General features: G+C 49.0%; 1 protein-coding gene across 1 annotated transcript; it reads right to left on the bottom strand.

The window, feature by feature from the left end:
* Window positions 1–737: 737 nt before the first annotated feature.
* On the bottom strand, window positions 738–23,528 carry CPSF3 (cleavage and polyadenylation specific factor 3). The gene is made up of 17 exons (XM_079791797.1): window positions 23,281–23,528; window positions 20,745–20,808; window positions 19,109–19,206; window positions 18,451–18,579; window positions 17,049–17,226; window positions 15,581–15,670; window positions 14,946–15,096; window positions 13,947–14,122; window positions 12,818–12,976; window positions 11,271–11,417; window positions 10,398–10,659; window positions 9,243–9,341; window positions 8,133–8,227; window positions 7,130–7,217; window positions 4,177–4,246; window positions 2,941–3,037; window positions 738–1,236 (listed from the first exon to the last, which is right to left on the bottom strand). The coding sequence occupies exons 1-17, from the start codon at window positions 23,328–23,330 to the stop codon at window positions 1,135–1,137; spliced, it is 2,055 nt and encodes a 684-aa protein (XP_079647923.1). The 5' UTR covers window positions 23,331–23,528; the 3' UTR covers window positions 738–1,134.
* Between the last annotated feature and the right edge of the window lie 50 nt (window positions 23,529–23,578).

The following is a 23,578-nucleotide window of genomic DNA, read 5'->3' as shown; positions in this document are numbered from 1 at the left end:
CTTAGTCCTATGGTTTGGGCCAAAGACAAAGTAAGTTGGCTACATTACAGAAATAAATGTATTTCATTTCACGTAAGAAGACTGACACAGTGAAGTTTGTCGCCAAAGCACAGGGAATGGGTGGTCAATGGTTATAGGTTTTAAGTCACCAAGAGGTGAGGCCTAACCAGTGTCGATGGGATTTAGTGGCTGGACAGCTGATGTCTTTAGCTAGACTGAGGCTGTGAGGGGGCGGAGCGACTCACGCACAGCGTGTTCCCTCTGCAGAGGAACGAACACCTGCTCGTTGGTTAGATGCCGAGTTGGCCCGGGCAGGACTGACCGCCCGCAGCAGCAGCACCAGACAGGCCTGTGCCATTTGCAAGTCTGAGTGCTGTGTACCTCAGGAACCTGGACTATCAGTTTACATACGAAACAATTCAATGTCACCTGAATACCCCTGAACCTGAGACATAAAAAGTATAATCTTCCCATCTCTGAAATTGAATACATAGCTATTAAAGAGAGGAAATATCACTGAACCCCAAAAGTTGTAATTTTACAAATGTAGAAATTAAGCAACTTGGCAAGAGGATCAGGAGGGGAGATAGAAAAGGGCCTTAAAACTTGATAATCTGGAAAAATTAACTCAAATTCAGAATATCAATATGAAAATAGAAGTTATTGTATATTTTCTTAAAATGTATAGTAAGACATTCTGGGTCAGTTGCTATGAACAGACTTAATGAGAAATCCTCGTCTGAGGACGTGTTTATTGATTTTAGAGAGGAAGGGAGAGAATATCCATCAATTGCCTCCTGTATGCATCCTGACTGGGGATCGAACCTGCAACCTGGGGATGTGCCCTGGCCGGGAATGGAGCCGCAGAGGACGTGGCTCCACACAGGGGGGCTCTGAGCCGCCTGGCCAGGGCGCTGTGAGCAGATTTTTAAAGTTTATTGGGAGCTGCATCCGTGCCTAGAAGTGGAATCAATAAATCCTGAACGGTTTATTCAGCAGTTCTAAAGCAATGGACAGATGAGTTGGTAATTTATGGTATGCTAACTACTGGAATAAAAGCCGTTTGCCGCCCCGAGAAAGGAATGTGTTTCCTTTTAAGTAACAACGTTCCCGCACATCCACAGGTAGGCGGTCTCAGTGCACCGGCGTGAGGGCCTCGTACAGTCTCTGTGCGGCCAGCTCCACCATTTCTCGCAGAGACTCGTCATCTTCGCTTCCTTCCTCACACTCGACAGTCTGCAGGTGAAAGCACAGACATTATTACACAGCAGATAAGTGACTGCTCTTCTAGAACACTCATCCCAGGGGTGTGGGGCATCCAGCCCCGCACACTCAGGTCCCGCACTGCAACCTGTGGGTGGGCATGAGACTCGTAATAATCGAGTTACTTTTCAACTGTAAAACACTCTATGCTGTTTAAATATTTATCCCACCATAAATATTCGTGTAAAAACTGAGGAAAGAAAAACACCCTTAATTCTGTTAACATTTCAGTGTATAACCTTCTAGACTTTAGCTATATGTATAGACTTCTTTCAAACAAAAATGGGATTAACTTATCATACTTGCTAGTGTGTAACCTTTCCCCACTTAATGCAGGCGGACTCTGCACACTCAACCGGCACCAGCATCCATTCTGGCTGCCTGCACAGCACTCCTCGCACGAGGGTGCACCCTACACGACTCGCTCACTTGTTACTCATCATCTCCCCCTCCTGGGTCCTTCCTAGGGCTCTGGTATTTGTTCTGCGATAATCAGTGCTAAACCAGACATCCTGGCTGTGCCATTGCTCACTTGTCTAGTTATTCCTTTGGTTAAACCCAGTGCGTGGTGGTGTGGATGACGGCGTTTACGTTTTTAAGGATCTGATGCGCACCACCACACTGCCTGGGAGCAAGAATGTGCCACCTAATCGTCACCCCTCCTCCCCCCACACACCACCTGTGAACACCTGCCTTTCACCATCATGGTTCATAGCCATCCCTTCCGTCTGTGCCAATAAGCACAGTGATAGTTCACACTTCACATCTGTGTTCCTCCCAGTCACCAGGCACCTGAACACCAGTTTCCTGTCCCTGGCTATTTCTACTTCCTCTCTATAGATTTTCCCATTTATGTTCTTAGTTTATTTTTCTATTGAGGAAAATAAATGTAGTGTTTTCTCAAAGCACGTAAATAATCAAAGACCATGCAAAAGAAATTTTAAATACAGGTTATCTGTTCAGTATAACTGTTCTAATGTCCGGAACAACCCTGATGGCTCGGGGGCAGGGCCGGCTAGCGGGGGACAAGGAGGAAAAGGGGTCATATATAATAATTTCAACAATAAAGATTTAAACAGAACAAAACAACCCTGCGAGGCAATGAACTTCGCTCAGGCCTGTGAAGTGATTACACAAAGTCGGCTGGCGTGAGACCAGAGGCGCCCGCACCCTCGGAGCTCAACGGCTGTGGAAGCTCGTGGATCCTGCGGCAAAACAGGAGGGCGGCGCCGCAGAAGCACCGGAGCCAGCTGGTGCCGAACTGGGAACCGCTGAGCTGGGCCGGGTGCCAGGCCAGCGGAGACCACGCAGGGACCTACACCCGGGAACCTCGGAAAACACTGACAATGAGGAAGGAAAAAGCAGGAACGTACAACTTCTCCTATGGGGTGGGCAAAGCAGGTTTGCAGTTATGAATATGGGACATACAGACAACTGTACACCTACTTTTGCCTCACCCTTGTAGAATAATATAAACACAACTTGTAAAAAATAAAAATAAAAATAGGAAGAAATTGGAAGGAAATGTTAAAACACAAAAACAACTTGTTAGGCGTGGGATCACAGATTACTCTGTCAGGCGTGGGATCATAGATTACTCTGTCAGGCGTGGGATCACAGATGATTTTGCCTTCACTTTATTTCCTAAATGTCTTGAGACATAGGAGCAGCTCATACCCGGGTCTCCAAGTTCACGTTCGCAGTTTTCCCGTCCACGGTGACACTGAGCATGGAGCCGTCTTTCACACTTACGCAGTCTTCTCCGAATATGTCCCTAAGGCACACAGCACAGCATTAGTGAGACGCATTTATAACATGTGAAGCAGTTTTATAGAGTTGGGGGAAATGAAACTGAAGCTAGGCCCAGTGATGCAGTAGAATATTTATATCTATAACCCTGAGATACACTTAGTACGTGTTCAGGTGACTGGCCTACAGCCCCCGGCCGGTGCCAGTGGGCCGGGATCCAGACCCGGCCTCTCGGCTGCAATGGCTCCGTCCGCTGGCCGCTCCGTTTAGTCCACTCTGGGCGCCTCCTGAGTGGGACTCTCGCACTGGCACCTCCTGTGCAGGCGCGACAGGGACTGCCGGTGCCCGGGAGCCAGCCCGTCACTAGCGGCCACTTCTGTTCCCGTGGGTCACACACGCATTTGCAAACAGCAGGCCGACTGGCAGGTGGGGCGGGTGAGGAGAGTCAGTGAGTCTGCAAACCCAGAGACTGGCCAGCCCGTCAGCACTGCCCACAGGTGTTCAGCTGGCACGGGAGGGGGGGGGCACCGGCTGCGTTAATGTTAGTAAGTTCCTTTGCCTAAGTGTAACCAGAGCACTAAGGAGAAACATTACACTTTACCTGCAGAAATACATTCAAAAGGAGAGAAAAAAGGTGTCATTTCAAGTAACAGCGGGTGGTCTGTGTGAGAGCCGCCAGTGCGTCTGTCCCACAAGCCCTATGGACGTAGCAACCGCATGACAGCTGACCGACACGGCGTGACAGCTGACACGTGGCGCTTACGCACGTGCTTTCTCTCAGCCCTGAGGTGGCTGTGAGCCTGGGCGTGGCGCGCGTTGTTGTTTCTAACACTCAGGTGTGTGGGTGGAGGTGTGTGTGGGTGGGGGGGGGGGCGGGGAGGGATAGGCTGGGAAGAGGACCCGGAGGAAGGTGGGTAGAAAGGTCAGCACCCGCGCCTGGATCTGGCTCTAAGGGAAGAGCTGTGCCAGGTGTCCGTCCACCCGACGGAGGGGGCACCTGGCTATTCCATGGCCGCAGCAGAACCGCTGTGTTCCTGCCCCAGACAGGCACGGGAGCCGACACCGAGTTCCACAGAAGGGCTTCTTAGCCTGGGTCCGAGAGCGGCTTCGGGGGCCCGGAGCCCACCTCCACCCCCCGCCCACCTGAGGCGTGAGCCCACTCACTGGAGCATGACCTCCAACCTCTTGCTGTACACGTGCATCTCCAACTTCTTCGACACCTTCTGGACTGCACCTGGAGAGAAGCAAGAGTCTGTGTCTGCATCCTGTGTGCACTAATTTCCAACCAACACGCAGAACCGTTTCTGAGAAGTCCGTGACCGACCACGGATCCTCCACTGACAAACGCGTCTGTGTGTCACCTCCCTGTGGAGGCAGCTGGATCCTTCATCCCCTCATTTCACATTGCGTGAAGGAGCCACAGAAACGCCACAAGTGAGGGAGATGGCAGCTCCACGCTCCTTGGTCTTAGCTACACTGCATGCAAAGTCAACCCTCTACTCTATAGAATGCACCTGTACTCGGTAATAATAAAAGCGTAATGTGCAAATTGACTGAACAGCCGAACGACCATCCAGACGAAGCCGGGGCGGCAAGGGCCTGCTCTTGTACGAATTTTGTGCATCGGGCCTCTCGTTGTTCCATAATGTTAATTAACGAGAGGCCCGATGCACGCAATTCAGGCAAGAGCAGGCCTTCCTTTCCCCAGCTGCTGGCACCAGCTTCCCTCCAGCCACCGGCAGGTACCAGGGACCTGTGCTTCCCTCACAGCCCTGGCTTCGTCCAGAAGGTTGTCTGGTCTAATTAGCATATTACTCTTTTATTATTATAGACTAGAGGCCTGGTGCATGAATTTGTGCACGGGTGGGGTCCGGCCGGCCCGCCCTGATCAGGGCCAATCGGGCTGGGCCAGACATGGGGAGGGGGCGCAGGAGGTGGGCTGGTTGGCCCCGCCCCCTGGTCGAACTCCCGGTCGAGGGGACAATTTGCATATTAGCCTTTTATTATATAGGATATTTGTCACTTGCCAGTTAGATTACTTAGCGTTCCCCAAAAACAAAGTAATCTGGCAGAGTAGGAAGATGAGCCACCTGCCTGGTTTCAAGGATGCCCTGGCTCACACTGAGTACCTCCCAGCCATCACCAGCAGCCATCGGCACAGAATGAAACATGACCCAGTAACTCTAATGCTAGGGACTGACCCAAGAGCAACAAAAACCGGTGTCTTTACACAAAAACCTGTACGAGAAGGCTACGCAGCAGCTTTCATAATCGCCGAGCGGCAGAAACAACCAACAGTCGATCACCTGCCCAGGGCAGCCAGCTGGTTTCACGCGTAACTCACGGAAAGAACCGATTCTAACGCGTCCGCACGGACCTCTGCCAATGCCGAGGCCAGCCCTCGGAGACACCCGACCGTTACCAGTGGGCGATGACCCACCAGTAACATCACGACTACGTTAGCCACTACCCGCGTCAGAGGAAGATGCATTTGCATTCTGGACCAGAGTCTTAAGAGCGACAGCGCCCCCGATGAAGACAGCCAACCGAACCACAGCCCCGCCTTTGTTCCTCAGCGCAGTCACAGGTGGCGCCCGTCAGAACAGCAGCTGCCGCCCGACAGCGGCCAGCAGCCGCAGGACAGCATGCTCCCGGCTCCTCCACCTCAGCAGGAGGAACCCTGGGGGCTTGGACACTGAACTGAAGACGACCAGCACCTCGCTGGCCTGGGAAATGCCATTTTTGCATGGACATTTCATTTTTCAGAAAAGTATACAGATATCGGACAAAATACTGCCATTATATCACAAAACAGACTTCACTTACAAAAGGGTTACCAGACTATAAGGCAGAGAAGGCAGCCTTGGAGGACAGAACATAATTCAACCCAGGGGTGTTGGGTGTGACAAGAACAAATCGAAGCCACAAGGAGTCCTGTTCTCAGAGGCCTGGGCATTAGCATGGGAGGGTGTGCCACCCAAACTCTGGGCTTAACCCCCCTTCCTGGGCCCTGCACTCCACCTGCCCCTTCTCCTAACCTTCGCTCACTAGTTAGTTATGACCTTTGTAAAGGTCATACGACCTTGCATTTGTCCTCTGTATTTTTATCTACGATAACACAAATGTAAACAACAGGAGCAAGCTGTCACTGCCTTTACAACTGCTCCGTCATGAGTGGGCCTGCGTCGGGGGAGGGACTGAGACACTACACACGCGGGCAACCCAGGGCGGGGAGCGCTGTGCTGAGTGCACGGCTCCCACACGGGCACCCGTTACCCACTAGTGACTCAACCAAAACAGATGGCCAAATGGAGCCCTAATTACAATTTTTATGACTATTACTCAAAACACATTCAGTGCTTACCAGTAACTTGAACACTTTAGATTTGTTTGGGTATTTGTTTCATAATATAGATTTGGCTAGTCCCAGGAAGATGATCATGAAGGTCAGCTAAACTTTTTCTCCCGAAATCCAAGAACTGCCGACTGCTCATTTTTTAGTATTTAGCGAGAAGCGCTCCCAGAGGACAAGGCCTGCTGCGCGTGCAGGGAGGGCGGCGGCCGCAGAAGAGCCACGTGCCTCCTCCCCAGCGGCAGGAGGGCTGCCCGATGCCAACGACGCCCCACGACGTGTGACACCAGCGACGTCTGAAACGGAGCCCGGCTGTGAAGACATACACGGGGACACAGCCGCTGCCGTTTCCCTGGCTTCAAAGTGCTCCTTGGCACACGACAGGGGATTCTGCTGTTCCACAAGCTTTTGGGAATCGCGACACGGCAGCCCGTTTTCCCGTTAGGCATGCTGGCTAACGGCGATATCAGGACACTTCCGACTACCGTGTTTCCAGAGGGACTGTCACTAAGAGATTTTATCTGAGAGCTAGGTGCCACCCATTTCTACAGCACAAATAAAGGCCGGCACAGAGAGCAGGTAAAATACTAGTGACGTGCACTGTTTTGCGTGTATTCAGTGCTGTCAAGGTTACAGGAATGAAAGAACCAGGAGAGTTCAAGCAACTCAGCACCCTCCTTTCTGCTTTTTAGCTCAAAACACCGTAGAGTGAAAGGACTGACTGATACAGTGAGGTGTAACGGAAGAAGATGGAGAATTCTGTACCTTTCCTGATTTTCGGGTTTGACTGCACCTCGAGGACCACGGTGGTCACGGTGTCTGCATACATGTCGTTGGCGGGGTTAGCTAGCCACTGCAAGCAAAAGGCAGAGTTAGGAGGGCACAAGCTGGGCCAAACCTCCCATCACAGAACTGCAGGCGCCCACTGACAGAGCTTTTTAATTTATTTAAAATAATATGTGAAAACAGAACAGCTGACCTTGTAGCTGGAAAACTTGCAAACAATTTACCTACAAGCCTGGGACAGAGAAACAGACAAGGCCGCCTTAGGTCATTCCGTCCCAGGATTCATTTTAAAAAGAACCGCCTTGGCCTTAGATGCCAACCTCTCAAAATCAACCATCAGCTTCATCTGGTGTCTGGGTCCCCGATTCCACCAGCAGGAATTTAAAATTCTACCAGTGGGAACCACATTACCTAAATTAGTGACGGCTTGCCTTTGTGGACGTGGGTCATGTTAATGTTGCGTACTTGAGTGTTCAAAGTTCCACTCTCTCAAGACGTGTGCATGACAAGTTTTAATGTAACAGAATGAGATTTTTACCTTGAGAATGTTAAGACCTTTTGATATACCTGAAGACAGCCTGGGATACTGTAAAGTCAGCTCCAACTTAATCATATGAGAGATTTCTCTGCTCATCACACACACTCAACACCACGCCTTGATTGGTTGCCAGTTTCTATGTTACACAGACAATGCCTCGCTATGTTGTATGTAAAGCTGATCTTGTTAAGAAAGCTATGCTCTCCAATAATTTTTTCCTGATTGGGAAGCTAATTTCTCTACAATTACATGTAAACTCTTTTCTTAAAATGGAATTTATGGGGAGGGAGGGCATTGGCTAATGAGATTACACAGTTTCGGATGTACAATCCTATAGGACATGAGCTGTACACAGTACTGTGTGTTCACCACCCCACACCAAGTCTCCACATGTGAGTGCTTAAAACCTTTTCCTCCGTGTTTGGGTAAACAATCTCATCTTACTTCTAACACCACCATTCCTGGTTCCTGTATTACAGTAATATTTTTGAACACTTTCAAAGCAGGTTTTTCTTGAATTTCTAATTCTTCTACATCACCTGAAAGAAAGAATTAGAAGATGTACATAATTTCCTGATCATCTGCCAGAGGCATAATTATTCGTTTGTTTATAGAGACAGCTCAACTAAAGCTGACACATAATGAAAAAAATGCATAGTGTGTTTGTGTGGTCAGATTTAAATAGCTAAGTGAGTTCCATATTAATTGCTCACAGTAACTGAGAGATCTCAATATGTATTAAAAAAGCCCATACGACTAGAATGGATTTACCTCGGACATTAATATTTCATCATCAGCAAACTGTGGTGACTGTCACGCTTCTATTTTATGCTGAGACTAGCGACTAGCATCTGAACATTTACCACGAGGCTCGTCAGCCCGACAGTCCCTCTGCCCTCTGTCTTCACAGGGTCACTCCTCCCGCAGGGCAATTCGATCGTTAACATGAGACTTCTGGTTTCCTCCTGTGAGGCCCTGAGGTGGAAAAGCGTTTCCGCTGCTGTGCCTGGCCACACGAGGGAGGAGGGGCACGCTAACAGACAGGGCAACTTGTAACTGGAAGTGCTCGTGCCCATGACGTCGCTTTCCTTTAGCGTAGTCTCTGCCCCTCGCTGCTGCTACGCAGCCCCTCGCTGCCAATGGTTAACAGTAAACAGAAGAGGGTTCCCTCCCTCACTGGCCTCTGCCCACGGCCCTGCGCTCTTAGACCTGCTGAGTGCAGGAACTAGTGGAACGAGAAAAACTGTCACTGAGCAAAGAAAGAAACAGGTAAGATTTGGGTAAGTAAACTAAAGGAGATTTTAAACCCGAGGAGCAAAGACTGCCGATATTTTTAGAATTTTAAGTGGACTGAAGATAAAAGGTATAATAGGATTTTAAAAAATTGATGAGTAATGAGTAAATTTTTAAGCTTCACCTAAATGTGGTATGACAAAGTACAAATAAAATTTGTGCTAATCTGAGACAGTTACCAAAATGAAACCATATCCTTTCCTAGATATGTCATTACTTTAAAAAACAAAAAAACAGGTGATTGTCAATCAATATACACACCTGTCAGTTTCTGCAGCTGGTGATAGAGCAAATTAAAGGGACCGGTGTAGGGAATGGCTTGGGTCTGCTTCACAGTGCTCATGGCCAGGTCAGTGTAATCTGCAGAGGAAACGAGAATGAACACACTTTAAGGAACAATACGAGTCCCACAAACACAACCTGCAAATACCCTGGGAGTAAAGGAAAGAGAAGTAAAGCCACCGAGAGCACGTTTCAAGCGACAAGGCGCGCCTTAGTTCGTCCCCACACTCGTTCCCCTAAGCCCCTGCTAACCCCCCGTAAGGTTAAGCTCCAGCCCCAAGAGAGCACCCCATCCTCCTGAACACATCCGGTCCTCCGCGTCGCCAGCCAGCAGACCAGCTGGCCGCCATTTCTCGGGCTTGGCACCTCCTGACTGGCACAGCCTTTCCCAACGCCAGGGCCCATGTCTCCCCACACGCTGACCGGGCTCCTCGGCCTCCCTGACCGACACTGGGACTCACTCGGACAAGCGCCTCTCTCCTCGGGCAGCGCTTCCAGGGCGGGGGCTGTGCTCCTGCGTGAACCTCGGCCTCCTGCCCCAGCACAAGGCCAGGCGCAGGGTAAGGGCGCCCTGACTGCTGAAGGAAGGACGGCCGACGGCCTGCAAGCTGAGCCGTCCCCCCTGCGCACAGCTGCAGTCCGCATCCCTGCATTGGCGCCGAGAGTTTACAGAAGTCTATGAGCAGTGGTTCACGTGGACATCATACCACACTGACTGCAAAGCCACGCTGGCTTAGCATGTGCACAGGCTCAGGCCACAAGGCCCAGAAGCCACATAAAGCTCCAGGCCATACAAATCAGTGCCTGTGTGGGGCCACCTTCCTTCAGGAGAGAAAGCTATGTGCTCCGCTGAAGGGAGGACAGCGGCCAGGGCAGCAGGAGCCACTCTGTCTTAGAGGCAAACCGATGTTTCAATGAAGGAAAGAGCGGCTTCACAAAGAAATGAAATGGCAACAGTTCAGGGGAGATTTTTATTTTCCCCCATAAAACCAACTGGATCATTAACTTTCACCTACTGCTATCTTATTATTTGGCTGTTATTTAAAATGTGGCCACGAGGGAAGAGAAGTTTTCATAGACTTTTTCTCTCAAAGCTAAAATGAAATTATATTTGACATTCAACAGTGCACTTACTGGAGAGGTCACAAGGAGAAAGTATGTGATAATTGAAGTTTCTCTTAACAAGTATTCCTGAGACCCGCTGGCCTTGTTCTGGCTTCTTGTCTGCCAAAAAGCCCATGACCTTGGCTAGTTTTTCCCCTCTGAAGTTCAAGGTCACTGCTTCTGTGTTCCGAGGGTTATGAACCTCTATGTGAACTTCGTCATTATCTTCATATTCTCGAATCAGGGCTGCTTTCAATCGGGCCATTTCGTTCTGTTCTCCGTGGACTAAAATCTACATGGAAGACATTTGGAAGAGCACAGGAAGGGTCCTTAGTTCAGGTAACTACGGCCTTTCGGTGAATATGAATCCGTTAAACATCGAGTGGAGAGATGTCACCACGCACAAACCCGCACTCTTATGTTCCTGGGGAGGCAGCAGGGTAACAGAAAGAACAGCGGATTTGGGCTGCTAGGTCTGAACAGGTGCCCGTGTAGTGGGAAATTAAAATGCACAGCTTGCCCTAGGCACGTTGGCTCAGTGGATAGAGCATCGGCCTATGAACTGAAGGGTCCCAGGTTCAATTCCGGTCAAGGTCACATGACTGAGTTGTAGGCTCCATCCCCAGTGGGGGGCGTGCAGGAGGCAGCTAATCAGTGATTCTCTCTCATCATTGATGATTCTATCTCTCCCTCTCCCTTCCTCTCTGAAATCAGTAAAAATATATTTTTAAAAATAAAGTGCACAGCTTGCCTACCTCACAGGGGAGCTGGGGGGATGGGTGCAAGGTGAGTGCAAGCTCCGTTTACAGAGCTGCGTGGACAGCAGGCGGGTCTAATATGAGAAGCAGCTGCTGCAAGTGGGTATGCTCCCCCTGTAATGCACTAAATGAAACCCAGACTGACCACGTGAGGCGGTTTCAAAGCGCGGATGAATTCGCTGGTTTGCTGGTAATCTGTGTGAGCGGAGAAAGAAATGTAATCAACAGACATTTTCAACGGCAGCTTCTGTCCAGACATGGTCGTGATCTCTTCGGGTTCAGACATGATGTGCTGTGAAAAACAAAGAAAAAGAAACAAAACAAAATAAACCACCCAATTGGAGACGGTACATTTTCCACTTTCCATGCAGCCATAAACTCACGCTACATTTAGGACCGTCAGCACAAAAACCGTTCTAATACCACGGACTCAGTAACTATCAAATGCTTATCTCCTTCATCAAGCAAACACTTAATCAGAAAGCTAAGCGGGTTAATTTTTTTTTAAAATATATTTTATTGATTCCTTACAGAGAGGAAGAGAGAGGGACAGAGAGTTAGAAACATCGATGAGAGAGAACCATCGATCAGCTGCCTCCTGCACACCCCCCACTGGGGATGTGCCCGCAACCAAGGTACATGCCCACGACCGGAATTGAACCTGGGACCCTTGAGTCCGCAGGCCGACGCTCTATCCACTGAGCCAAACCGGTTTCGGCCTAAGCAGGTTAATTAAAACTCGATGTGGCTGGAGTGCTAGAAGCGGAAACAACCACTCTGATTAAAGGCAAGCCTGCCCTCTCCACTCTTCTCTTCTCTAGAAAGAAGCTTCCAGTGAAGAGGGTGTACATAAAGGGTAGGTGCGTTACTATTCTGAAAATCTAGTTTTTAAAATACATTTTTATTGATTTCAGAGAGGAAGGAAGAGGGAGAAATAGAAATATCAATGATGAGGAATCATAGATCGATCGGCTGCCTCCTGTACACCCAGGCACGCATCACTGATGCTTAGGAAGACTGCGCTCCCCAAGGAGCCCGCAACCTGGGGATATGCCCTTGATCGGAATCGAACCTGAGACCCTTCAGTTCGCAGGCCAACACTCTATTCACTGAGCCAAACTGGCTAGGGCTGAAAATCTATTTTAAATACACAGCTAACATTGTCTGAATGACTCACAGAATAAGGTAAAGTAATAAAAATGAGCAAAGCGGAATCAATGCACTTAGGAAATGAAATGGAAGTTAACCGGAAGAGGAGATACGAGAACAAGATGCTTGTGGTCAGAAACTGCCTCTGGAGTCCTGCACATGACGGGGTGCCTCCCTGAGAGCTCAGAGCAGGCTTTTCACAGCGACAGGAAGACGGCCCACGAGCCCAACACACTGACAGCCTGTCAGGAGAACACTTGTCAACGAGCCTCGTCCCCATCAGCTGCGGCACCATGTTGGTCCCAAACGGGATCCTTTCCACTGTTTTCACTGCACCTGACGGTGCTCCTTGAACTTTAATGCGCCTCCAACCACCTGGGGACCAGGTCATGCCACTCGGCGCCTGCATTACTTCTCAACCTCACGAACAGCTCCAGCTAACGAGTTCCGTCTCCTTCAGAATCAGTAACCCTGCACTACAGAACCGCATCAGGGAAACGCCGGCAGGGCCTGCCCCTCCGCAGTGCGCTCGGCGTGACTGACCTTGGCCAGGGTGCCTTCCACGCAGTACCCTGCGATGATGACGCCGTTCCTCTTGTCCGTGCACCAGCTCTCGAAGAGCTCCCTGGACAGGCCGCTCTGCATCATGCCCGGGGAGGCCATCACCACGCTGGGCCCGATGTCGTCAAAATGGTCCATGCTCTGCGAGAGGGAAAGGGCGGGAAAGAGCGTGTCAAATACCAGCTGTGACCACGCTTTCCTTATTTTTAATAAATAACAAAAAGGTGAAAAAGGTGATCACCCGAGTGAAAGGGTCGTGACAAGACTAATAAACGGTTAGCCCAATTTCCAAGTTCCGAATAGTTCGGACTAGGAATGAAAGACAACCAAGTGAGAAAAAGCACTTAGCTCACAATGACCTTCAAAACCTGCTCTGGCAGCTGAGGGGCCAATCACGACCATTTTCAGCGCCTTGCAAGGAGGCAGAACGTGAAAGAGCCAACTGGACTTCTCTTCACCCAGAAGAGAACTCTGAAGGACTCCCCACGGACTCACAGCTCCCTCAGGCCTCGGATATTTTGAGCTGGCCTAGAAATCTAACCAAAAGAATTAACACTGTTTCTAGGGAAAACTCGGCTCTAATTACTAAAGCACTAACCTAAAATACAAGGATTTATGAGCAGAGCTTATCTATAATTGGAAGACCACTTACAATCTGAATGCTGTGGGGTGTTATTTTATGATTAGAGCATTAGTTTGGATGAAACGATATATACATTTTAATGAAAGAAAATCAGATTTTATTGAGTGCTCTAGAAAAGTAAACATGAAAATGTTCACATATGGAATTTATAACGCTAATCATCAAAAAGATGATTGGGTTTGAGTAAGAACATACATAACACAAGCTATTTTTCTCATCAGGACTTGTTATTTCTGCGACAAACAGGTCCGAGTTAGTCAGCGACAGTAAGCAGTGACAAGGCACGGGGACTGGAGCAGTGGCAACAAGAACGCCCGCTGCTAAGTTCCTGGTCCATTCAGAAGAGTGATGGCCGCTGGGGAAGAGGCAGGACGTGGGTGAGGACACGGCCAGAAGGAAGGCCGGGCCTCTCTCCCCCGCTGCCTCCTGGTGCGTCAGCCGCCCTGTCCTCCCTCCACAGGCTCTCACCTTAAGGTTACTGATGTGTTTGAAGACAAAGGGGTTGTTGATGTTGATCTGCTTTCGGATTTTGTCGTTCATGGCGTTCACGTACGTCTGGTACACGGCCATGCACTTCTTGGCCAAAGAGGACGCGTAGTATATTGGAATATCGTGGAGCTCCGGGTGATTCTGCCAGTACTCGTCTGGAGAGCGTTTATGAGATAAATGGCATTTGGTTACGTGGGGTAGAGAGTCCAAGGAATAAGTGATACGGAGAATTAATTTAGAAAAGCAGACAACTCACTCTCCAGAGTTAACCTTTCCAGTCATTTGTGTAATCTGTACCTCACTAGGGTCAGAGTACATACTGTTTTGAACCCTATTATTATTGTTATTATTATTATTATTTTTAGAAAACCACCTCTTAAAAAATTTTTTTTGACTGATTGGAAGGGAGAGGGAGAGAGAAACAGAAACATCAGTGAGAGAATCACTGATTGGCTGCCCCTGCACACCCCATACTGGGGACTGAGCTTGCATCCTGGGCATGTGCCCTGACCGGGAATCGAACCGTGACCTCCTGGTTCATAGGTCAATGCTCAACCGCTGAGCCAGACTGATCTCTATTTTTCGTCCCCTTAACATGTTATGTGAATACATGTAACATAACTTCTTTTCTATAATGTGGTATTTACTGACACATTCCTTTAAAAATACTGAAAGGATTATACCCTTACTGACAGGTTTTCTGTGCATCTCAGTTACTTCCCAGGAGTGGAACTGGTGGGTCAAAGGGCAGCATATTCTTGCCTTCTGAGGCTGACGGCAACCAGAAAGGCACGCCACTTATGTTTGCAGGAGCAGGCCAGTCACTGTTCCTCTACCCTGACCCTGACCCTAACCCTAACCCTGGCCCCAACCCCTACTTCTAAATGCAGAAACGGCAGCCCAGCAAAGTAGAATAACCTATTCAAGGCCAGGCACTCCAGGTTCTAAGAATCCCCCAAGCGAAAGGCAAAGACGCACCTAAAATCAGTAGCAGCTCCTGAGCCCTCCCGAGAGCAAAGACAGGGATGAGGCCCCGGCCGCCTCTGTTCACAATATCGTGGACCGTGTTGCAGAACCGCGCTTCTCGCTCTTCCCGCTTCTCGTGGATGTGGGTCCCATACGTCGATTCCTAAGTGACACATCAGACGGGTGAGACCAAGACCGCAATTCCAAAGGATACAAAAGCTAAGCATCCGTGAGATGCAAAGCAACGTGATTCATTTCTCCACTAACATGCTACTTACTTGGACGTGTTTGTTATAATACTATTTGAAAGAATAGATAAGAATGTTAGACCTAAGACCTGGCGAGGTGGTAAAAAAATTCTTTATAAAATGGAATCAGGAAATAGTCTAAAAATATAGGGTAATTCACCTAGACAAAAACACTTAGGCGGTATCCTAGTACCCCTGACTTTAGACTAGAGCTGATATATTTAACAGCAAGAAAGTGGAGCTGCACTACAAAGAGAGGTCAGAAAATTAAGTATTATACCAAAAAAGATACGTTTATATCCAACCACATATAATAAAAATTAGATTGCAATATTTTTCCCCACCAGAAAAAATTCTGCTTACATTATCCTGACTACAATCCCGTGCACTAATACTTACAATGATAAGAATATCAGGCTTAATATTTGGAATTTCAGCTGCCATTAAGTGTCTATCTTCTTGTCGTGAGAAGTCACCTGTATACAAAAGCTGTGAAAAGATAAAGCTAGGAGGTTAGGATTTTGGAAGGGTTCATCTTACTACTAAATACATTTAGCTCATAAAACCTGAAGTGAAAATAAACAGGCGAACAGCCCACAACGGATGAAACTGAGGTGCCACGCTGTGTCTACCTGAGTTCGTCACAGACCATCCAGCATTTCAATCAGTGAATCTAACTAATGGGAATGATTATTCCCAGGATCCTCCCCCAAGGAGAACCTGGATCTTAGCAAACGTCAGAAGTGCTCCCAGCATCTTAGAGAAAAAGGCAGAATGAGGAAAGAAGTCCACTGAGGAATATGGGAAAACCATAAAAATGGGAGATAAACATCATTGGAGGGTGTGCCAAATTTCAAATGAGAATTTAGATCTGCATTTGTGCTATTTTCTGCGCCTTTGAGCAAACCAGCAAGAAAAAATGATTTAGAATCATATAGGACAACTCAATGTGTAAAAATTTTAAATACTATATGAGCAGCTGCTGAGAATTCAGGACAATATTACACTAGAACATTGCCTCTCAACTCCGGCTGCACATCAAGATCACCTAGAAAACAACAAAAAAAAGGGGGAGGGGGGGGTTGGGAGAAGACTACACCATTTTGATTCAATGGGTATTTTTCAAAAGCTCCCTAAGTGATTCTCATGTGCAGCCAGAGTTAAGAACCACTGCTAGCCCGGCCGGTGTGGCTCCATGGTTGAGCATCAACCCATGAACCAGGTCACGGTTCGATTCCCAGTCAGGGCACATGCCCAGGTTGTGTGCTCGATCCCCAGTAGGGGCGTGCAGGAGGCAGCCAATCAATGGTTCTCACTGATGTTTCTATCTTTCTTTCCTTCTCCTTTCCTCTCTGAAATCAATTAAAAAAGTATTTTGTTTTTTAAAGAAAGAACTGCTGCTCTCACTTCAGTCTCGACACCAACTAGCCACCCACGTTTCCCAAAGTCCGAGACTGCCGCTGGTCTTTCCGTGAAGGACGGCGCACAGAGCTGTCTGAGCAGCCCTTCGCTCCCCAGGGCCTGTGTGCGAACCCCAGAACCGCAGGGGGACACAAAGGGCAGGTGCTGTTGCACATCTGAGCTCCTCCCAGGCCGTTTTCCAAGGAGGCTGAGGCGTTGACGCTCTGGAAGTGGGAGGGAACGTCACGCTCAGATGCCCATTTCACTCTTTCCTCCCGCTTCTCACAGGAAGCACTGTCCTGGGGTATGATCTATGACACTTAAGCGGAAAAAGCACGGACTTCATGTTATCTCGGGTTTCAGTGTCTGGACACTGGAGTCCTCGGGTATGTTCTTGAGCACCACCTGGGGCGGCAGCTCTGCACGGATTTCTCGTGGGGAGGAGGCGGAGAGGGCCAGGGAGTACCTTCACGCCCGCGATCTCAATCATGAACATGGCAGCTCCGAGAACGTGGCCCGCGTGGTAACACCAAAACTTGATTCCTGCGACCTCCTTCACTTCATGGAAGTTGATGGTTTCGATTTTGTCCATGCTCTCTTCCAAGTCGGTCTCGGTGTACAGCATGTCGTCCGCTGATATGTTACTGCATTGTTATAGATCCGACAAAGAGAATTCAGGGCAAGGTTTTTAAAAGTCTTTGACCTCAAAGTAACTATGGATGACATACCCATGAAATTATTTCTTCAAATTATACTGTATGGGTTATATTATCTAGAATGTCATTGCCATCTCGTGTATCTTTTTGCTCTGCAGTTATAATAAAAATTTTAGTGTGCACAACCAGGAAGCATAATTTTAAGCACAGCACACAGTAAACTAAGGAAAGTGCTCTTTAGGATATTACTTCTCAACCTTTGTTCTATCCCAACGCACCTGAGAGAAACTCCCTCACACACACTGACCCAGGACAGAGATCCTGACAGTGACGTGAAAAGACTTCTTTTCAAAGGTTAGCGTAACTTTTCTTCTGGAGATTATGCTAATGAACTTCCAAAACGGCAAGAGAGAGTAGTGGTGAAGGACACAGGCTCTGCAGCCAGTCTGCTTGGGTCTCAATCCAGCTTTGTCTCTTACTGTGACCCTCATAGGTAAACTACCTAACCTCTCTATGCCTATCACCATGCATTTCTCATCACCTGTAAAGTGGGGTTCATAACAGAACCTACGCCATGAGGTTCATATGAAGGTTAAATGAGTTAACCATGTTAAGAACTGAGGACTGTGCCTGCATGTGGTAAGTAGCATTAAAGTGTTAACGAGTATATTTACTACTAACGATAACTCTTCCATTCTTTTGTATTTACATATGAAGAATAACAAATGGCATCTTACAACGCTTGGGATACACATATTAAAGAGTAAACTTTTGAAGGCTAATAATTTGTGCTGTAGGGATCACAAAAATGCCACAAATTTTCCAATAAAAGAAGTTTTCCTCTTGCAACTGGAAAAGACTTCCCCAGGGAAAATTTTTCATTTAAAGTAGTCAATTTGCTTTGATCAAATAATCTAAAATAAGATTTCAGTATGTATCACTGTATAACGTATTTGGTGTTAATTAACATTTATAGAATATTGTTGTTATACCTTATAATCCACCTAAATTACAAAGATTTAAAAGAATGTTAGAACTACATAAGGACTTTAAGGCCAGAAGGTGCTGGGTACACAGTGGGTATCTGACAGGCTGTTACTGAATGACTAAATTAACGACATCCTGGCGAATAAACACAGTGTCTCGTTTCAAAAACCAAAATGGTCCATATCTTGAGCCATGTGTTACACAGAATCTAACAGAGCAATTTACCTGACTTTGACGTAATCTGAAAGAAGCCACCTGTAGATCGCTTTAGTAGCATGAGTCATGAATGTTCTTCCTTTGAAACTTGTCTTCTGTAGAAACCAGGGCAGAGCTCCACAGTGATCCAAATGGAAACTTAAGAATGGAAGAGATTCTGTCAATTCTTAAAATAGTACCCATCACATGTAGAGGGAGGGAAGAAATAAGTGTAAGAAAAAGATAGTAAATGTATTTTCAAACATCAATTACTGTATCGGTGATAATTAGAGACGGAAGAAGAATACACCCAGACCTCCCCCGGCCGCCAACGTAACAAGCCCTGCAGGGGCGTGACGCTGACACCCGCTGTTTGTGAAGGAAGTTCCTATTGGATGCGGCAAGACCGTGCCCTCAGGAGGCCCGGGGAAGGGCTCTCCTGGTCTCAGGCTGTTCAGCGATCCAAGGCACATGCTCCCTCTGCCTCACTGCTCCAGAGGGAGGAAAACAACTTCCCAGTAAACTGCTCTAAGCTGCGATGACAATGCAGAGTGCTGTCTTAGATGTCTGCAATATGCTTCCGGTAGAAAAGACTCTTTCAAAATTCAGAATCTTAGCATCTGGGAAAGGATGACTTTTATAGTAAAAGTCTATGGAAAACAGTGTCGTCAATAAAGAAGAAACTTACTGACTAATGAGTAGGAGGTCAATCTCAGCTGGGTCAATTAAATCGATATAAGGAAGAGCGTCCATTCCTTCTAGGCCAGGGTGGATCCCACAGTCCAACTGAAAGAGATAGACAGAAAGATCATTTTATTAAAATTCACCCATTGAATAGACAATGTTATAACTGACCCATCACACACATAATCAAAATGGACTCTACATACTAGCATTTGGGAACATAATTCTTATCAAATACTAGAGGCCTGGTGCACAGATTTGTGCACCGCTGGGGTCCCTCAGCCTGGCCTGCGCCCTCTCGCAATCCGGGAAACCGGCAGTCTGACATCCCTTGAGAGAGGTAGTAGTGCGTGAAGCGGCAGGAGGCTGGGGAGGAGCTCTGAGCCTGGGGGCTGCTCCCGCTCATCCGGGCCCTGCAGTGCCTGCCTCTGGGAGCACTGGCATTGCTGCAGAGGTGGGAGAGGCTCGTGCTGCTGCAGCAGAGGCGCTCACCAGCCGTGAGCCTGGCATCTGGTACCCGCCGGTCAGATGAGCAGCGCTCCCACTGTGGGAGCGCACTGACCACCGGGGGCAGCTCCTGCATTGAGTGTCTGCCCCCTGGTGGTCAGTTCACATCATAGCAACCCGTCTAACGGTCGACCAGTCGCTTAGGGTTTTATATATGGAGAAGATGGGAAATATGCTACTACTAAAAGCTCTAACTTTCCATGTAAATCTAAAATATAGCTCACATTTAGGATCACAAGACAAAAAAACACAAGATATCCTCTCCCCGACTAGTTTTTATAGTCACTCTAACAGTGAACAAACTCTTTTTCAAGAACTTTGATGTCAGAAGATGGTGGGCATTTTGAAAGTTTATAGATTTACTACCAGACCTTATTGATCTCCAGGTCAATTATTAGAAATGGGAAACTTTCCCAATCAGTGCAATGTAAGTATTTTAAGGTATTTGGGAATAACTTATTAAGAGTTGGTCATTAATGAGTTATACACTCACTTTGGGGCTGTTTCTACCAAATTCTATCAATTTCTACAAAATTAACACAATAAATGACTAAAAAGATGACTACGTGTGCCGGGTCCCTGGTCTTTTAAGACTGGGAGCAGAGGAGTGGAGCTGAAGGAACATGAGCCATGGAGCGGCCTTTCTAATGAGGACCATGGCGACCATCTCTTCACACCCTCTACCCTCCGGATCAGGAGAGGGGCTCAGAGAAGCAGCTGCCTTGCCCAAGGCGAGCGGCCCTAATGCCAACGTGGGCACCGAAGCTGCCAATCCAGGCTCCAGCGGCACAGTGCACGGGCGTGGCTGGGGCTCTGTGCGTGCCCCTGGGGGTCTTCCATCCGGGTGGGCGGTTAGGATGGCGGGACCCTCGAGAGCGGAAGAGGGGCTTTGTGAGCAACAGTTCAGGAGATCTGGCGGACAATGCTACGTCGTAGAATATATCTTCTCAGTTTACGGAATGTCTTGTCAAATGACTAAGTTTAGTTTTTCGCATTACCATTTTATAGCACAGACTACACATTCCAACTAGAAAATGTTTCTGGGAGCTAAACAGCTAACTGCTGTACTAGAAAAGCCCTGACATCCGATTTGGACAGAGCCGTTGTTCACCGGACCACAGGGTGATACTTACCATTATCTTTCTCCCTTTGAACTCCAGGATGATGCATGATCGTCCCACTTCCTGCCCAGCTCCCCTGTGAACATTCAAGGGGAGACATGAAAACAATCAAAATCAAGCCCACGAATTCCAACGTTTTTACAACTTACACTGTGCCCCACCCGACGACATCGCACCGAGGCAGGTGAGAGTCCCACAAAGACAGGGAAGGACAGCGCCGGGGCGGTGCAGTTCGGGGAAAGGGGAGCGGCGGCCTTTGGGAGCGCAGGATGTGCCGCTGTTAAAATTGTGAGAGACACTGGAACAGACTCGAGAAGCCCAAAGGCTAAAGTTCACCCCTGAATGTGAGGGTATGATGACGCATTGAGAATGCAGCTAGCAGTAACACAGATTACTTAATAATACGTTTAGAATCAGCACTTAAGTGTAAGCCTATAAGCAGTGCAAACTTCTCTCACTTAAGATCACGATATGCATTTACCAGAGAGGCTAAACGGAAATGACTTCTTACACCTGTGAACCTCGGGCCCTTTCTTTACCTTGCTATTTCAGTGTAGTTGATGCTGTTATAAAACAAAACCGCGAGCCCTAACCGGTTTGGCTCAGTGGATAGAGCGTCGGCCTGTGGACTGAAGGGTCCCAGGTTCGATTCCGGTCAAGGGCATGTACCTTGGTTGCGGGCACATCCCCAGTGGGGGGTGTGCAGGAGGCAGCTGATCGATGTTTCTCTCTCATTGATGTTTCTAACTCTCTATCCCTCTCCCTTCCTCTCTGTAAAAAATCAATAAAATATATTTAAAAAACAACAACAACAAAAAAAAACCCAAAACAAAACCCCGAAACTTACTCCACATCTCCCCCCCCCCCCCCCCCGTACTCCTTGGCCGTTTTGCAGCCATCCAACTAGGAATCTGCGTCAGTCATCCTACACTCCCGTTAGCTCCCTTCCTTCCCCCCCATCTCATCGCTCTACAGTCCTACAGGTTCCACTTCCCTCTCTCTCAAACCTGTTTCTTTCCGACGCTGCTGCTCATCCCATTTCACTCATTCCAAGCTCTTACTGCTTACCCTCTGGATTACGTTCACCACTAGATTCCCGCCACGTACCCCATCCTTCTATTTATCTGCTACACAGCTGCTGCCAGGCACAGTCTTCCATCCTCCCCCCACCTCATTTCCACTGGATCCCCACCTGCTTAACAGCCTTTGTGGGCTCCCTGTAACTGATGAGGAAAGCCAAACGCCCCCGTCAGTGTACAAGATCCTTCCTAAGATGGGCCCTGCTCGCCTCGCCCGTCTCCTCTGCTAATCTTTTATCCATGGCCAGGAGGAAAGTGGCCCCAAACTGTGACCCCTCTCTTTTTCACACGTGCCACTTCCTGCAGCTGGAACATGCTTGCCCCCGTCCTTTACCTGTCTGTAATTCCTACTCATTCTTTTAAGGCTCAGCCTGTGCACCTCTTCCAGGATGCGTGAGAAAGCACTCTCTCCCCTTTTCCATGCTCCATGGCACTCACTCAGCTGCCATGCCTGCCGGTGGTTATACTAACAGTAACCATGCACTGAGAGAGAGTTACTCGCACAGCAACAGCTGCTACATTATTCCCACTGAGGAAACAACAGGGTTCGGATTTCAGGGCTGACTGCAAAGTCACGGTCTCCCGGTGTTCCCTGCGAGCTCTCCGGTAGTTTTTCATTTCGCGCTGCAATTCCCTCCAAGAGGGTGAATCCGGGTACCTTGGCCCGCTCGCCTATCTGTATCCCCAGTGCGCAGTGTGGTGTTTGACAGCTGGCAGTGAGCACACGAGGAGCGGACAGGTGTGCCCGAAGCAGAGCGAAACCTGCCTTGTTTCCCCAGTAGGCGCTCAGCAAGTCCATGTTGGATACGTGTTAGGTAGATACTTCCAACCTTTTGAAAAACGCCTCCATCCATGTTGTGCTAACACCTAACAGTAAACATGTTTGCGGGCTCCAACGGCTTCGGCGCAGAGTAAGCTCCCCGCATCCCCATCTCCCTTTCTAAGCGGCACTCCAGGTCTGCCCAGCGCTTCTCCCCGGGAAGACCAGCCCGCTCACGGGCACCCAGGGCTGGGTTCCGTCCCCAGCACCCCTGCTTTCCCTCCTCTCCCGCTCTCTACCCTCCTCATTCCCCCAGGGTCTGAGCTCCACGCGGAACTCACACCAAACCCCCAACTTATTTCCCCCCTTTCGCATTTCGGCAAATGTCAAGTCCTGGAGGTCCTAAGAAGCAGACTGCGCTCTTCCTCGCAGCCACAGCCCCATCCGGTCCTCCTCTCGGCCTGCCCGCCGCAGCAGCACCAGCTCCCTCAGGGGCTGCCACTCCAGCGGGTATGAAAGCGCCCCGAGGGGCTCCCCACCCCCAATGCCAACCCTCTCCCCTAAGATCGGAGAAAAGCACAGTCCCATTCAACCCAGCAGGCCCCTTCCGACCTACAGTTCCCCAAACCCCTTCGGCAGCCGCGGACCCGGGGCGACGGAGGCGGCCGGCCCTCCCGTTAGCCCGCCCCGCCTCCCGGTGGTCGCTTACAGGGGCCGGATCAGCAGCTGGTCACTCTCCTCCGCAGGGATCGCAGACATCCCGGAAGTCCGAAGGCGACGCTGAGGCGAGCAATAGGTGGCGGGAGCCTTTCTATAGTGGAAGCATCGCCACGGGGAACCCAGCTAGGAAGAACCCCAACCACGGAGAGCACAACTTCCGGCGCTCCGGCGCCCGCGGCGCTAGGCTCCTCCCCTCGACTTCCGGCCGAGATCCCGCCTCGCGAGGTTCTTCCCCCCCCCCCTCGGAGGCCAAAGACCTGGGCCGGGGTCAGGAGTGCGCCTGCGCG

This window comes from Cnephaeus nilssonii (assembly GCF_951640355.1).
Source record: "Cnephaeus nilssonii genome assembly, chromosome: 15".
Lineage (NCBI taxonomy): Eukaryota > Metazoa > Chordata > Mammalia > Chiroptera > Vespertilionidae > Cnephaeus > Cnephaeus nilssonii.
Note: the sequence above shows the minus strand (reverse complement) of the source record. Positions and strands in the feature narration are given on the sequence as shown.

Excerpts from the sequence above, each read along its gene's own strand:
- CPSF3 (XM_079791797.1), bottom strand. The coding sequence starts at position 23,330 with ATGTCTGCGATCCCTGCGGAGGAGAGTGACCAGCTGCTGATCCGGCCC. Across the intron at positions 17,227-18,450 it reads TCAGATTACGTCAAAGTCAG|TAACATATCAGCGGACGACA; the intron begins GTAAATTGCTCT and ends ATAACAATGCAG. Across the intron at positions 4,247-7,129 it reads AAACCCGAAAATCAGGAAAG|GTGCAGTCCAGAAGGTGTCG; the intron begins GTACAGAATTCT and ends GCTTCTCTCCAG.